At 40.7% G+C, this 15979-nt stretch overlaps 2 protein-coding genes across 3 annotated transcripts in view; one reads left to right on the top strand and one right to left on the bottom strand.

The window, feature by feature from the left end:
* Positions 1-15979, bottom strand: part of PRELID3A (PRELI domain containing 3A) — a gene marked incomplete at its 5' end in the record, with an annotated part of 130066 nt that overhangs the window by 61548 nt on the left and 52539 nt on the right. The window lies entirely within an intron of this gene.
* SPIRE1 (spire type actin nucleation factor 1) overlaps positions 1-15979 on the top strand; it is a 203433-nt gene that overhangs the window by 186761 nt on the left and 693 nt on the right. Inside the window, exons 10-16 of one of the 2 annotated variants that reach the window (XM_082853004.1) lie at positions 1219-1306; positions 5990-6132; positions 8623-8796; positions 12572-12709; positions 13294-13364; positions 13884-13911; positions 14008-14144. In XM_082853004.1, coding sequence (XP_082709130.1) covers positions 1219-1306; positions 5990-6132; positions 8623-8796; positions 12572-12709; positions 13294-13364; positions 13884-13911; positions 14008-14144 — 779 coding nt within the window. The remainder of the gene's footprint in view (positions 1-1218; positions 1307-5989; positions 6133-8622; positions 8797-12571; positions 12710-13293; positions 13365-13883; positions 13912-14007; positions 14145-15979) is intronic. The other variant, XM_082853005.1, reaches the window with a different exon arrangement.

Here is a 15979-nt window from a genome sequence, read left to right as displayed (position 1 = left end):
GCTGTTTGTTTCTAGCTCCCACCTCATAACTACTGGAAAGTCCTGGTATGACTCTGTTTTTCTTTTCCTATGAGATACTCTTAGCTTTTATTTCCTTTTTGACCTTCCATAAGCAGAAGGGGATTATGCTAGTTCTTGCTGGCTTTTCTAGAGACTTGTGTGACCTCCAGCGTGTCTGGAGTGGGTCTTTGCTTACGTTGCCTGACTTGTTCTTGGTGTTGAGTATCAAGAATGCGGAGGTTGCTGCTCAGACTGGCTTTGTTTGGACTGTGCGGTTTACAAGGCTTTCTTCTTCTCTTGTTCCTTGGCCAGATCCTTTGTAGTGAGGTGTGTTCAAAACTAATGCTTTCAGCAGTAGGTTTTAGGTAAAGCCAGTTTTTAGTGAATGGCTAATGCTTAAAGTCACCTTAACTAAGTAGGTCAGAGAGAATTTTCACTATTTGTTTCACATAGTCATAGTCATATATTAACCTAACTTTCTTGTATATTTAAAAATATCAGTTTTCTATACATATTATGGAAATAAGTTGTCTTCTAGTTAATGTATATCCTCTGTCACATAGTAAATAGTAAATTTTTCATGAATAAATATTATACTTTATTTTGGTATAGTGTAAAACAAATTAAGAAGGTCTCTTCTCACTGGTAATAGGAATTTAAACTTTATTTGGCACAATGCAGACATTTTTCTAGATTCATATGACATTTCATGAAATATTTGTTTTCATTCATTCAACAAATATTTATTCATTACTTAGTAAGTGATGGATTTCGTACTAGGTAACAACGATGAACACGATACACCACATCTACCCTTGTGGGGTTCCAAGTCTATTACTTTTATAAGTGTGTTTAATACTCCACTAATGATAATATTAATCACCATTTCTTGTGTGCTAGGTAATGTGGTAAGCATTTTAAATGTGTTCTCAGATCTGTCCTTGTAGTGACCTATGGAAATTATGAAACTAAGATAAGAAACTTGCTCAGTGTCACATCACTCTAATGAGGGACAAAGCCAGGGCACAACCCAGACATGTCTAATTTTAGATCCCTTCTAGCTTGTCTCCAACTTGCCTTGAACCTTTGACATTAAAATTTTGTGCCTCATGTTAAATATTTATGAGTGAACATTATTAATTAGCATGAGATCTCTCTCTCTCTCTCTCTCTCTCTCTCTCTCTCTCTCTCTCTCTCGTCTGCCTGTGCCTTTCTCAGGAAGAAACTCTGCCCAGGTCAGCCAGCAGCAGTGCACCTTCCTCATTCCTTGAAGCTCCCTTTCTGGAGGCTGTGTCCACAAGGAAGAGTGAGTATTTGTAGTACAAAGAACTAGTGTCAGATGCCTTAAAAAACATACTTGACCTAAAAAAGGGAATCCCAAAGTGCCTTGTTGTCATTTGGGGTAACTAGTTAATTAAAGAACTAACCCTGGAATTTCACTAGTTAGGAAGAGAAATGTTGTTATTTTCCTAGAATGACATCATAACATAGGGCTAAACGGGCAGTTGGGTCTCAGATTCTCACCTTATAACAAATCAGTCACCTTTGGGCTTACAGATAATAGTTGTAGGGAATAGGTCAACTGTCTGTATGTATTTTTTAGATTAATAACCTCCTTATCTAAATTTAAACCAGAAGCTCTGAATAATCACACTTGTTATCATCCCCCCTGCACACACACACACATACATACACATCCTTACCCACGTACATTTGTAGATAGTAAAAACACCTTTATAACTCTTCAGGCAATACAGAATCTAAAGTTAAGTGATTTTTAAAAATACTATTGGTAATCTTTTCATTTATAAGATCAATATAAAGGATTAAAAATTATATATTAAAGGGGAGGATTCTGGGAAGATGGCAGAGTAGGAGGCACCAGAATTTGTCTTTCCACCTAGACAATAATTGCAGTGGTAGAATCTGTCTGATGTAATTATTTTTGGAACTCTGGAGTCTGTTGAATGCCTAAAACTTCCAGGGTTAACTTCAGTAGATTTCAGCTCATAGCACAGTGGCAGCTACTCATCCCCCACCCCCAGCCCCATGACAGGCAGCTATGTGCTGTTCTTAGAGCAGCTTGCAGGAGCCAGGGTGGACAAGAAGGACCCTGTCCTCCAGGTATTGGGGATCTGTCCTCTGATTGCTGATTACTGCTTCTGATTTCAAAAGTGCAAAGAGGCAGGCAGCCATTGTTGCCCTGTTGCTAGCTTCACCCCCTCCCCTCTAGCTGAAGTCATCTCCAGGGGATTTAAAGGGCTGGTGCCTTTCCCCCACCCCTTCATTTTTCATGTTTCCCCTTTTGAGAGTGAAAAGCCTAGAACATTCAAAAACAACGGCATATGCATATGGGAGGATTAGAAAGTGACTATGATTGCCCAGGGAATGGCTCATAAAAGACCTGAGGAAATGTTAAGTTTACACCTCAGGCTATCTTCAGAGATCAGCCTTCAACAGTAAGAAAAACAATAAACAAAAATAACAAAACCCTGGGGAAGGGGAAAATCTGACTTCCAGAGTTACCACATTGATAAATTCAAATGTTCAGTGTTCAACAAAAAATCAAAAGGCATATAAAGAAACAGGAAGATATGGCTCATTCAGAAGAACAAGATAACAGAAACAGGTCCCAGAAAAAGACCTGATGACAGATATACTAGACAAAGACATTAAAACAACAATTTTAAAGATGCTCAAAGAAATAAAGGACAATGTGAAGAAAGTTGAAAAAAACAATGTGTGAACAAAATGGAAATATCAATAGAGAGAAAACCTAGAAAGAAACAAAAAAGAAATTCTGGGGCTGAAAAGTACAATAACTGATATGAAAAATTCACTAGAGGCATTCAAAGACAGATTTGAGTAGGCAAAAGAAAGAATTAGCAAGTAGAAATTATCAAGACTGAAGATCAGAAAGAAAAAAGACTGAAAAAAGCAGAGACTAAGGGACCTGTGGAACACCATCAAGTGGACCAACATACGCGTTGTGGGAGTCCCAGGAGCAAAAGAGAAAGAAAGGGGCAGAATATTTGCAGAAATAATGACTAAAACTTCCTAAGTTTGATGAAAGACATGAATATAAATATCCAAGAAGCTCAACTGAGGTGAAGTAAAAGACCCACACCAAGACACATTACAGGTATCCCCTGCTTTTCAAAAGTTCACCTTATGTCCCTTCACTTTTACAAAAGACCTACATTGATACCTGTTTTCACTAACTGAAAGAAATCAGCAGAGGACTTTTGCTTTTACAAAAAAAAAAAGCTGAAAAGCAAAACTAGTGTTCAGGGCTTTCCTGGTGGCACAGTGGTTAAGAATCCACCTGCCAATGCAGGGGACACAGCTTCAAGCCCTGGTCCAGGAAGATCCCACATGCTGCAGAGCAAATAAGCCCATGAGCCACAACTGCTGAGCCTGCGCTCTAGAGCCCGCGTGCCACAACTACTGAAGCTCATGTGCCTAGAGCCCATGCTCCGCAACAAGAGAAGCCACTGCAGTGAGAAGCCTGCGCACCATAACCAAGAGTAGCCCCTGCTCACCGCAACTAGAGAAAGCCTGCGTGCAGCAACGAAGACCCAATGCAGCCAAAAATAAAAATAAATAAAATAAATAAATTTAAATCTCCAGCCCAGTTTTCTAAAAAAAAAAAAGTGTTCAGCCTTTGCATCAGGCCACCATAACTTTGAACTGTGTCTGTGAGCATCTGTGCTTTACCTTGATTTATTTTGTGCATTCGTTAGCAAGATGTGTCCTAAGGTATTTGCTTCTTTGCTTTATACCATTTCAGTTTATGAAAGGATTCATAGGAATACTCTTTCAGATAGTGGGGGAAACCTGTATATTCAAAATTTCAAAAGACAATCTGGAAAGCAGCAAGAGAGAAGAGTGTCATCACACACAAGGGATCTCAGTAAGATTTTCAGCAGACTTCTCATCAGAAACTTTGGAGGCCAGTAGACCCTGGGCCACTATATTCTAAGTGCTAAAAGAAAAAAGTCATTTACTGAGAATCCTATATCTGGCAAAACTGTCCTTCAAGAGTGAGGGAGAAATCAAGACATTCTCATATAAACAAAAGCTGAGGGAACTCAAGACCATTAGACCTTCCTTTCAAGAAATGCTCAACAGAGTCCTGTAGGGTGAAATGATAGGACACTAGACAGTAACTCAAAGCCATATAGAGAAATAAAGATCTCAATAAAGATAAATAGGTAGGCAATTATGAAAGCTAATATTATTATAACAATGGTTTGTAATTGTACTTTTTGTTTTCTGCATGACTTAACTAATACATTTAAAGAAAAAAAGAACTATTAGTACAGAAGCTAGTTTTACTGTAACTTTGGTTTGTAATTCCAAATCTTGTTTTCTGTATAATTTGAGAGACTTAAGCATTTAAAAGAATTATTAGTCTGTTTGGGGGCAGACAATATATAAAGATGTAATTCTGTGACACCATGAACTGAAAGGGATGGGGACAGAGCTGTATAAGAGCAGAGGTTTTCTGTGTTACTGAAGTTAAGCAGGTATTAATCCAAATTATAGTGTTATAAAATTAGGATCTTAAATATAATCCCTATGGTAACAACAAAGAAAATAGCTATAGGATATAAACAAAAAGTAAATGAGAAAGGAATTTAAATATTTCACTATAAAAAATCAACTAGGGCTTCCCTGGTGGCACAGTGGTTGAGAGTCCGCCTGCCGATGCAGGGGACACGGGTTCGTGCCCCGGTCCGGGAGGATCCCACATGCCGCAGAGCGGCTGGGCCCGTGAGCCATGGCTGCTGAGCCTGCGCGCCCGGAGCCTGTGCTCTGCAGCGGGAGAGGCCACAACAGTGAGAGGCCCGGGTACCGCAAAAAAAAAAAAAATCAACTAAACACAAAACAGGACAGGAATGCAGAAAATGAGGGACGAAATGCTATAAGGCATATAGAAAACAAATAGCACAATGACAAAAATAAGTCCCTTCTTACCAGTAATTACTTTCAATGTAAACGGATTAAACTCTCTAATCAAAAGACAGATATTTGCAGAATGGATAAATACATGATCCAACTACATGCTGTATACAAGAGACTCCTTGAGATGCAAAGACATAAACAGATGGAAAGTGAAAGGATAGAAAAAGATACTCCATGCAGAGAGTAACCAAAAGTGAGCTGGGGTGGCTACCAATTGATTAGAAATCAATAACAGAAGTAAAGCTCTGACAGCAGAAATGATTTCTGTTGTCCTCCTTATGTTTCCAAAATGTGAATCAGACCCTGAGACATTCTCCTTTTAAACCCTGTCCCCAAATATTCCTAGGCAGAGGAGCAGTGGCATATATAGTATTAACATTGAAGCTGGAATTTATTTTTTGAAATTTAAATAAAGCTTGATTTAAACCTAAGGATAAAATATCTTGATACACATCAAGAAGAAAGAGTTTTCATATTTTATTTTCAAAAAGAATGTAAAAGGAGGGTACACTTGAGAATTCTGGTATGATTTGACACACAGAATACATAATTTTTACATGCTTTTAAAATAAAGTCCAAGATCTACTTCTTGAATTTTTTGCTCTAAAAATTTTTTATTGAATACAAGTCTTTTGTCCAATTAAAAGAAAATTTAAATAAAGCCTGAGACTCTTTAACTGCAAAATTCTGTGGAAAATACCATGATGGCATTTGTATTACAAATCTGAGAGACTATTTATATTGTGTTTTATGCATGAATTTGAATGAATGTTAAAAACTGTTTTTTCCTTTTCCTTTCTATTTATGTAGCAAGTTTATCTTGCAAAGATTCTTCTATAACAATCCTTCCAGTATCCCCCTACGGACCTCCAATCTTAATATACCTCTCCAACAAAATAAACAGTTCATCTTTGAATGCAGTATTTGTCACAAATGACAAAGGGTTTTCTGTTAGAAATTCAAAACTTAAGTTTTTTTTATAAGAGAGTTGATTTCAGTGTGGTTCATTCCGTTTCTTTAGACCCTCCGAAGTTCTTGCCCATATCCTCCACACCCCAGCCAGAACGACGGCAGCCACCCCAGAGACGACATTCCATTGAAAAGGAAACACCCACTAACGTGAGACAGTTCCTGCCAGCGTCCAGGCAGAGCTCCCGGTCTCTCGTAAGTAACCGACAGACTCTGCAGAGTAACTTGCGAGCAGTTAGAGGGTCTGGAATCATTAGCTTCCTTGAGAAACTTCCAAAAGCTAGACTGAACTTTAAATAACCTTACTGGTTTTTAGTAGCTAAAGAAAACCAAACCTAAGAGTAACCCAAATGAAGTCTAACCATTCTTTGTTCATTTAAAGTACTTTTTTTTTCCCAGAAGACTTATTAATGGTTGAGAGTATGGATATTTATTAAAGAAATACTTTCTTCCTTTCAAAGGGCATTAATCCACTTAAAAATTGTTGAAACTAAACAGAAAACTTAGTGAAGTCTGACTACAGTAGACTCTTTTATTGAGGCAGAAGTCCAAGGGGAGAATTTTGATCCATGAAAAACCATTGTTCATTGTTTTCAAGCATGTTTTGTGATATTGGAGCCAAAGCAGCTATTTGGACGGGTTGACAGTTTTTGCTGTTTTCCGGAGACTTCCAGGCTCATGTAGGGGCTACTCATTTCTCAGACAGGGGATGTGGCACACAAGGCCCTTCCAGGAAGAGCTAACAGGTCTGCCAGCCAGAGAAAGCCTGCGAAGACTCTTTCTGTCCCACTTGACTTCTAAAATACTTGTAGGCAAGATGCAGGGCTTCAGTCAATAATTCTACCAGCAGCCAACCTGATACCTAATTATTCTTCAGATTCTCATGAATAAAACACTGGACTACACTCAGTCCACACTTTTAGGCTGCGATGAATCATCAGGGGTTCAAATGAAGCAATGACAGAGGTCCCTCTGTCCAGGTGAAGGGAGATAGTATGGATCTTGTGAAGAAACGAAGTTTGAACCATGCTGATAGTGTTGAAATTTGATCAGTCTTCTCTATTCCCAAATAATGTGATTAAAGAACTAATGATTTCATGGCAACTCCTGTTAGGATTCCTCTAACTCCTAAATAATCACCACACACTGATATATGGTGAAGTACAGCCTCATCAGTGGTTTACCAACTGAAAAACAGAACTCTGACCCACCAGGTTCAAAGTTTAAAATCCAAAGACTTTTGTCAGTAAGTTATTTAGCAAAATACACAGTTATTGTCACAACTGGAAAATATTGTCACAACTGAAAAAGAGAGAACTCCTTTTTTTTTTTTCCCACAAGTCCAGCGATTAGGAGATTCTTTTCTTCACAGCTTTTCCTAGAAGTCAGTTTAGCATTCAGCTGTGTACCTGGCCTTGTGATCATATGACATCATTGTTGAGGTTAGGCTTAAATTTTAAAATTATCAGTGTAAAGAAACTGTCAGATCGGGCTTCCCTGGTGGTGCAGTGGTTGAGAGTCCGCCTGCCGATGCAGGGGACACGGGTTCGTGCCCCGGTCCAGGACGATCCCACATGCCGCGGAGCGGCTGGGCCCGTGAGCCATGGCCGCTGAACCTGCACGTCCGGAGCCTGTGCTCCGCAACGGGAGAGGCCACATCAGTGAGAGGCCCACGTAACGCAAAAAGATAAAAAAATAAATAAAATTAAATAAAATAAATAAAAAAGAAACTGTCAGATCAACTACAAGGATTTTTTGGCTAGTGATGGAAGCTTTACCAAGAAAGGCCCGTGAGGTATATATTTCCTGGTGAAGGGGAACTCAGTGTGTGTGTGGTCCGGCTGTCAGTTTTTTATGGAGAAGGAGAGGAAGATACAACCCACATGCCATGGCGGAGAAGGGGCTCAGTGAGCAGGCAGGGGAGACCTGTGGTCGGCACAGAACTCTGCCCCTGAAGTGCCTCTAGACACCAGCTGAGACAAAAGAACCTCCAGGTCAAAGTCCTGACTTTTCTTGCCAGTAGTTTATCTTGGGAAATCCATAAAATCACACTCCTTTAATGGTAGTGCCATCTAGCTTGGTAAGTATTGTTTTTAAAAGTATGATAATTTAAAATTTTAGCTATGTTTTAGAAAACATGGAAATGTTTTGTATTTATAAGCTCTCAACTAAAAATGGCAGAAATGTCTTTGTTGTTACTGATTTTCATTTTTATTGTATCTTCCTCCCTTTCCTTAGGATGTTGAAAGTGTAATTCTTTTCATCATTTGGTCAGATGATTGTGGATGACGCCTCTAAATGAAGGCGACTTGTTTTTAAGTACCGACCGGGGGAGGGGTGGCTGCGTGGTGTATGTTTCTGCATTCGCCTCTGGCCTGCATCCCACCGAGCCCTGTGCAGGAGACTCAGTGTTCACAGGACAGCCGAGTTCCAGAAAGCTTAAGTGTTGCCGTGTGAACTCTGAGGTTCTCTAGGCATGGTTGGGCTCCTGACTGATACATGTGGATGCAGACGATGGCATGGACTTGCATGTGGAATCTACCATTAACATCCTCCGTGGTGTTTCTGTTTTGTTTATTTTTGTTTCATGCTCTGTAATCGCTATTTGTAGGTCACTCATATTCAGCATTATTTTCTCCTTTTCTTTTTCCCCTGCCGTTTTCTTTTCCTTTATCTATTGTTCAGGTTCCTAGGATAACCAGAGTATGGCCAACGACACCTTTCCGACCGCTTTTTTCTACCCTTCAAACAGCTTCTCTGCTCGGCTCTCACCCTTTGGAGGCAGCCTTGTTGGGGGTAGCAGGGGCTATGTATTATCTGTGTGAGAGAGCTTTTACCAGCAGGTGGAAATCCGCAAAGGTTGGCCTCTTTCTGCTGGTTCTGGGAATTATTTTCCTCTCTGCCTCTTCGGCAGTGATCCCTCAGCTACCGCACTCTGCAAAAATTAACAGCTTAGATGGACACTTTGCTTCTGTTGATTCCAATCTTTGGTAGATGCGTAGATCACACCATGATCTCAATTGACGGGACGACAGTGAAAGGACAACAAACTCAGAATGCAGCGGCATCAGCACAGAGGAGCTGTGGGCGGTGCTTCTGAGCCCCCTGATTGAACCACGTCCCCCCACCCCCCACCCCCCAATCAGGGCCTTCCCCCAGCCCAGGGCCGCCCCACCCTCAGAAGAGCCGTTGCCCATACACTCAGCTGCCTGGCCAGGGAGGCTCGGGCACTCTTTCTCTTCTCCAGCACCTTTAAAGCTGTGTTGTGATGGTCAGGATGTCATGTGGTTGTTATGAAAAATCACCGTGCTTCTCTGTAGAGAGAAATTTGAAGTTTTTTTAAATTGATGTGATTATTTAAAATATTTTAAATAATTCTCATTTTGTATTGTTTTTGAGATTTTCATACAGAATACATTTTTTAAAGGAAGTATAATAGTTTCCGAACTTAAGTGGGATAAAAAGCCTCGGACCATATTGAGGTTTCCCCTGCCCCCAGTGTGACCCAAGCTGCTGACCTGCTGACCAGGTGTCGGCAGCCGCCCAGCCCGGCTCTCCACCATCCTGTTTACCAGACCTGTCCTGGATAAGCAAACCAGCAGCTGGTTTCTTTTTCTTTATGACCCAGCTTGGTTTAGAAAAGAGACTGAATGTAAATGAGGTACAACAGATTCCTTTCTCTTTATTTGCCGTGAAATACAGGATAAATCTCTTCTTTTTTTCATTTTAGATCTGGCCCTGTGAGCACATGGTCAGATGCGGAGGTGGCATTTAATCCTGTCCCTCCTGCTGCTGTTTCTGAAGATCTGCTGACATTTTATTTTTATTTTCAACCCTCCCCAGTCTGTCTACTAAGTCTACATGTGACTTTAGACAGAGAACACCTTGAAATTTAAAGGTGAACTTGAAAAAAGAAAAGAGTAATTAAACTTAATATTTGCTATTTTTATTTAAATCTGCCTTCCTTTGGTTTATTAAAAACAAAAACCAATGGTTGTTTTGGATAATTGTCAAATATCTGCTACTTATTTATGAAGTTTTTGCTAACCAAGAACACTCTATAAAATATGACCATTTCCACTTCTCTGGCTCAGTAACCAGATTATACACCATGCTCTCTGATTTCTGTGCTCCCTAACTCTGACCCCTTTTGAATGGTAAATATAACCAGAATATTTAACAAAAACTCAGCCATTTTAGTGACATACATAACAGTGAGTTCTAAAGGCACATCTGCTCCTACAGTATATTGTAATCTCTGTTAAAACTCTTTAAGATTTAGCTTCCCTTTCCTAAATTTGGAAGCCATACTGAAGCACAGAGCAGCCAGAGAATCAGAGTTGTGCTGCTCTGGTCCCTGGAGTCCATGCCATGAACTGAGGTCAGTGCCTGCTGCAGGTGTGACCTGGCCCATTGTAACAACGGGGACTAGGCTCGGCTCATGGGTAACCCTGAGTGCTCTTCACATTTTGGGGCATCAGCATCTCAGCAAGATCTGTTAAGGTTTAATTTGGCTTTGGGGATGTTGAATTAATATTTTTTGTCAGTTGAAAAAATAATGAAAGCTATTCTAGTAACTATTATTTTCTTTCATGTTGCATTAAAGTTTTGTTGTCCTTGGGAAAGCACCAGAATTAAAACATTAGCATTTGACCTGATGGAAGGTATTTTACTAAAGGGTAATCTGCTTGAAATTTTAAAAAAGAACAAGAACACAGAAAAATCCACTATTTCTTATTACATCTGATGGAACACTGGATTTGTGCATGGGTCAAAGCAGTAAGTTGGAAGTGTGCTTGACTGGCCCCTTTATGACTTGAGACTGAGGACTGGGAGCTGCGGGCTGTCTGGGTTGCTGTGTGTGGAGCATCCCCGCCACCCAGGCGTCGCAGCTGTGACGTTGGCACCAGCACCATCTTCCTAATACATGACAGCCAATCTCAGGGAGTGGTCTTCTGCTTGTTTGCTAGATTCATACGTTATTTTACTCCAGCTCAGCAATATTGTCACATAGGTAACTTTCAGAAAATGTACGATAGTCATGCTTGTTGCTGATGAATAAAGATGACCGTAGGGATACTTCTTATGAACTATGTCAGAAGCTGAGAAAAGTTGCTGTTCAGACGTGTGCAGCTGACCCTACTATCTGTGCACAGTTGTGATGCCCAGCGTTCGGAGGCGAGCCCGTTCCCACACTCTGTTCTCAGGGTCAAGCGAAGCTCAGGAAATATTGGACATGCCAACTTTTAAAGCTCTTCCCATTGAAAGAAAATTGGGTAATGGTGGGGTTTTTTGAGTATATCAGACATTCTAGAGCACATGAATTATCCTCCCACCCTCCAGATACTAAGCTCTTCATCTTAAACGTTCAATTGCACGATTTTTTCCAAAACATTTTTAGCAAATTTAATCATCCCTAAGTTAGCTTGAACAGAGATGATTTTGTATTGATTATTTGTAAGAAGCAGTAGTTCTGCAAACTACTTTTTTTTTTAGTAAATGCTAATGTTTTTCAAGTTTGCAACCTAGATTTATTTTTGTTTTTCTCTGATTGAAAGACAGAACTAAATGTTAAAACTTCATAAACTGCACTCATAGTCCTGTGCTGTCTCCTTTGGCTTGTTTGATTCCAGAATGCCTGTGAGCAGCACTATTGTGTGTGTGGGTGTGAGTTACAGTGTGTGTGCACCGAGGACATCGGGGTTGTGTCGCTCCGCCACAATAGCCCTTGTGAAGTCCAGCAGGGTGCGGGCGCACAAAACCGTTCTGTCTTTCTACTGGGCCCACCAATCAAGCGCAGGGCCGGCTGGGGAGCAGATGGTGTGAGGCTCTTTATTCAGTGGGATCAGTTACATCAACATCTTCCTCCACTGTTGTTAGGGAAACCATTAACATAAGACAGCCAACTTCGATATTTATCGTCAGAGTTCTCTGAGTGTCTCCACATCTGTCCAGTGCGGACTGTACTTCCGCAGTTGTTTAAAAGTGATGAGAGATCTGGAGAGTGTGGGGCAGCCTGACGAAGTACCTGCTGGCTTCCAGGTCCAGTTCCACTCACACTGTTAGGAGTTTTTAGGCTGTGCTGATGTAACTTACCACTAAATAACGCTTCTCAATATCGATTACTAACCACCTTCTTTTGGCTGTTCTGGGTACCACAAATCAGTTTTTAAAACAGTACCAATGTTGTAGGTTTGCTATTTATCTATTAGCAGATATATACAACACAAAAGTAAATAATATCTTTGTGTAATCATGGGAGAAAACTGACAGAAATTTGGTTTAGAACAATAACATTTTTTTCCCAAGATTTCAATGCATAGATATGTAGCTCCACTTCATGGAATAGAGATACCTGAGGCAAAACATCTAAACAAATGTGAGGAAATTTTACTAATTGGAAATTTCAGTGGCTACAGTGTTTCACATGGTCCCGGAAGTTTTCTGCCATCTCTTGTCTCAGTGTAATTAGAAACTGTGTGGTCCCCAGAGTGAGCCAGCTCTGCTCCAGTGTTTACTGGGAAACCTCTTTTCTTCTCTGAAGCTACTAACCAGGTGACTGATCTGAAGGGGAACTTTGCCTTGCCAGAAGGGTGGTGGGAGCTTCTTATTCATGTGGAATTTTGAATTTCAGGAGGAATTCTGCTACCCAGTGGAATGCCTAGCACTTACTGTGGAGGAGGTGATGCATATTCGTCAGGTCCTGGTGAAGGCAGAGCTGGAAAAATACCAACAGTATAAAGATGTCTACACTGCTCTGAAAAAAGGAAAGGTAGAGCCACTTACAGTTGATGGATCAGCAGGGTTAGAAGATTGGTCGGTCACAGGCATGTCCCCTGAGGACACTGTCTGGTGGCCAGATGGCATAGGACTTTGGGGGGATTCTAGGAGGTAAGAGGCTTACCCCGTGGCAGGCAGTCCCTTTTCTGCCTTGCTCACAAAAGTATTTTTATTTCTTCCTGAGAAATTGAAAACCAGAAGGTTAAAACCACCATAATAAATAATGGTATGCCTTCATAAAACAAGGTCTGCCCTTAGTTGTTACACTTTTAAAGGATTGTAGAGAATATGTATCTGAGAAACAGAGAAGACATTTTCAGAACCTTCTTCAGGTTGCTTTCATGGTGGCAAGACCCTTGAGAACTGTGGTCTTTTATTACCATTTAAAGGTAGAATTATAATCAAATACAGAGCAGATTATAATTATCACAGAACCAAACTTAATAAAAGGGTCTCTAAATGCTCTTCTCCCTTTGTCTACTAAACTTTCCACATATAAATGTGTGTCCAAACATGCAAATTAGGAAATTAACTATTGGCAATGCCTTTTTCTCCTTTAAAATTTTTATTTTTTAGCTCTGCTTTTGTTGCCGCACCAGGAGATTTTCCTTCTTCACTTGGTCTTATACCTGTCAGTTCTGTAAGAGGTAAGGCTTTTGTAATTGATGACAGCAGTCAAGGATCCACTGTTTCATCATTTTTCTCTGAGGAACAATATTAGAAATAATCCAGTCTGTTATCATGTGCTGTGCTTGTAAGTTAGTAATAGTGATTGCTTCAAGAGTGGACAATTATTTGATATTAAGCCTGGAAAGTTTCTCTGCATGTATTTCTTTTCATATCCAAGATAGGTCTAATAATAATATGTCATGTTGAACAGAAAAAAATAGATGTGACTGTCACGTGATCCCAGGATAGACAAGTAAGAAAATCCCAAACAGACGTAAGTTGATCCTTTCATAGGACACAGTGTAAGAGTTAAGTTTTACAGTGTGATTGTCTTTTTGGCAATCCAGTTGTCTCAGTTTGTTACGTTCTGATAGAAGAAGCAGAGAGTCCAGGGGACTTACTGTAGAAATTCACAGCCACGCAGCCTGCGGCTTCTCTAACTCTGCAGTTGCGTTCGTGGTTATCACGCTGAGTAACACTTCTGATTTTGTGTACAGGCCGGTGTGCTCACAGTGTTGCAAAAAGGTAAGCTAAGCTTAGTGAAATCACAACTTGTGCTAATTTTATTGACTCTGCCTCTTTAACAGTACTGCTCATTCTCAGTTTTATTTGGGATACTAGATGCGGCTGCCCTCCAAGCCATACTCCACCCTTCCTATCTTTTCATTGGGACCTTCTGCCTTGCAGAGAGGGGAAAGTTGTATGAGGCCAGAAAAACCCTCCACTGGCCACCATCGGCCACTTCGGAGCATTGCCAGGTGAGCAAGGGGCCGGGTCTCCAGAGCATCCTTTGTGAAAGGCGAGAGCTCTTTTGAGGACTATGGTGATATGGTGGGGTTTTGGCTTGCAGGAGTTTGGGTGGGTGGGTGGCTTGGTTTTAATATAGTTTTGACTTGTACACAAATCTCCAAAACTTGCCAAAGGTCACATGACAAGGGATGATGGCTAGCTCCCTGAAAGATACTTAATCTCTCAGTTTAATTTTTTTTCTACTTTGGAAGTAATTACTTTTGTGTGTCCTTTAAAAGTCATCTTTAAAACTGACCTTGTTTTCAATGGAGTTGAAAACTTGAACATAACAGTCTAATCTTTCTTTCCTTCTTTAGTTTTGAAAAAAATCTTTTTAATTCTGTGTTTACAGTAGTCTGTGATAACTTTGGCTTACTTTCCTATTGTAAAGGCAGAAATAAAGCTTTATGCCAAGAGCTGACAATTTAAAAGAAAAAAGGTGCCCGAATAGCAATCCCTTTGCATTTAATGCAGAGTAAGGTTAGTGTTGGTCCTTAAGAAAGACAGGAGGTCAGACCACACGCTGGCAGGGCCCAGGGTGTTGGGGTTTTATGTACCAGCGGCCTCCTACTTGGGAGGGACACTGGTGTTGGTGCCAGATGCTGGATGGTGGCCATTCTGCATGTCAGGGTCTGTGGACAGTGAGGTGAGGGAGCTGAGAGCCCAGCAGTAACCTGTACCCGAGGTTCCTGCCCCTGTGCTCAGTCCCCATCCTGACCTCTGAGTATGGGCTGCTGTCCATGGGCTCAGGCAGGCGAACTATGGTCTGTTCTTTCCTGCACTAGCTCTGTGTTCCTGTTTGGTTTAATTAAAATAGTGAATGAGTAGATGGTTCCTAGTATTTCCAAAAACTATCCACAACATTTATGATGATGTTGGTCTAGTTAACTCCAGCTCTCTGGAATCCAAATAGTCAGTCACCCAGATATAGAGAATTGTTGTGGAGCGGGAAGCACATTTGATAAATACGAAATGACAAGAAAGCTGGTCCAAAGATAATTTTTCAGGATTTGTCGTAGGATTAAGATAAATTTACTTCAATTTCTTATAGTCTCACCTACCATTTACAGTTAACTAATGTTCATTAACCATGACACAGGGTCACTGGAGAAAGAACTTGAAGTTTTCTCTGAATCATCAGAGAGATTAGCAACATGTACTTCATTTCATTTCGGTTGTTAAAGTTCATGATCTGTCTACGTATAGTAGTCAGGTGAATACTCTGAATATCCTATTTTCCAAAAATTCTAGAAGGGATACTAAGAGCTTTTAGTAGTAGTATTTTTTTTAATATAACATTATTTATTTATTTTTATTTTTGGCTGCGTTGGGTCTTCGTTGCTGCGTGTGGGCTTCCTCTAGTTGCAGCGAGTGGGGGCTACTCTTCGTTGCGGTGCGCGGGCTTCTCACTGCAGTGGGTTCTCTTGTTGCGGAGCACGGGCTCTAGGTGCACAGGCTTCAGTAGTTGTGGCACATGGTCTCAGTAGTTGTGGCTCACAGGCTCTAGAGCACAGGCTCAGTAGTTGTGGTACACGGGCTTAGTTTCTCCGTGGCATGTGGGATCTTCCCGGACCAGGACTCGAGTCCGTGTCCCCTGCATTGGCAGGTGGATTCTTTACCACTGTGCCACCAGGGAAGTCCCGTATTATTATTTCTTAGTAAAAGGTTTCCTGGTTTCTTTCTTTAAAAAATTTTGTTTCTTTTTTTTTAATAATTTGACATGTCTTTTTTAAATTTTTGGCTGCATTGGATCTTCATTGCTGCGTGTGGGCTTTCTCTAGTTGTGAGCAGGAGCTACTCTTCA

Source organism: Leucopleurus acutus, assembly GCF_964270905.1.
Source record: "Leucopleurus acutus genome assembly, chromosome: 13".
Classification (NCBI taxonomy): Eukaryota; Metazoa; Chordata; class Mammalia; order Artiodactyla; family Delphinidae; genus Leucopleurus; species Leucopleurus acutus.
The sequence above is the reverse complement of the archived record's forward strand: the minus strand, read 5'-3'. Positions and strand labels throughout refer to the sequence as shown.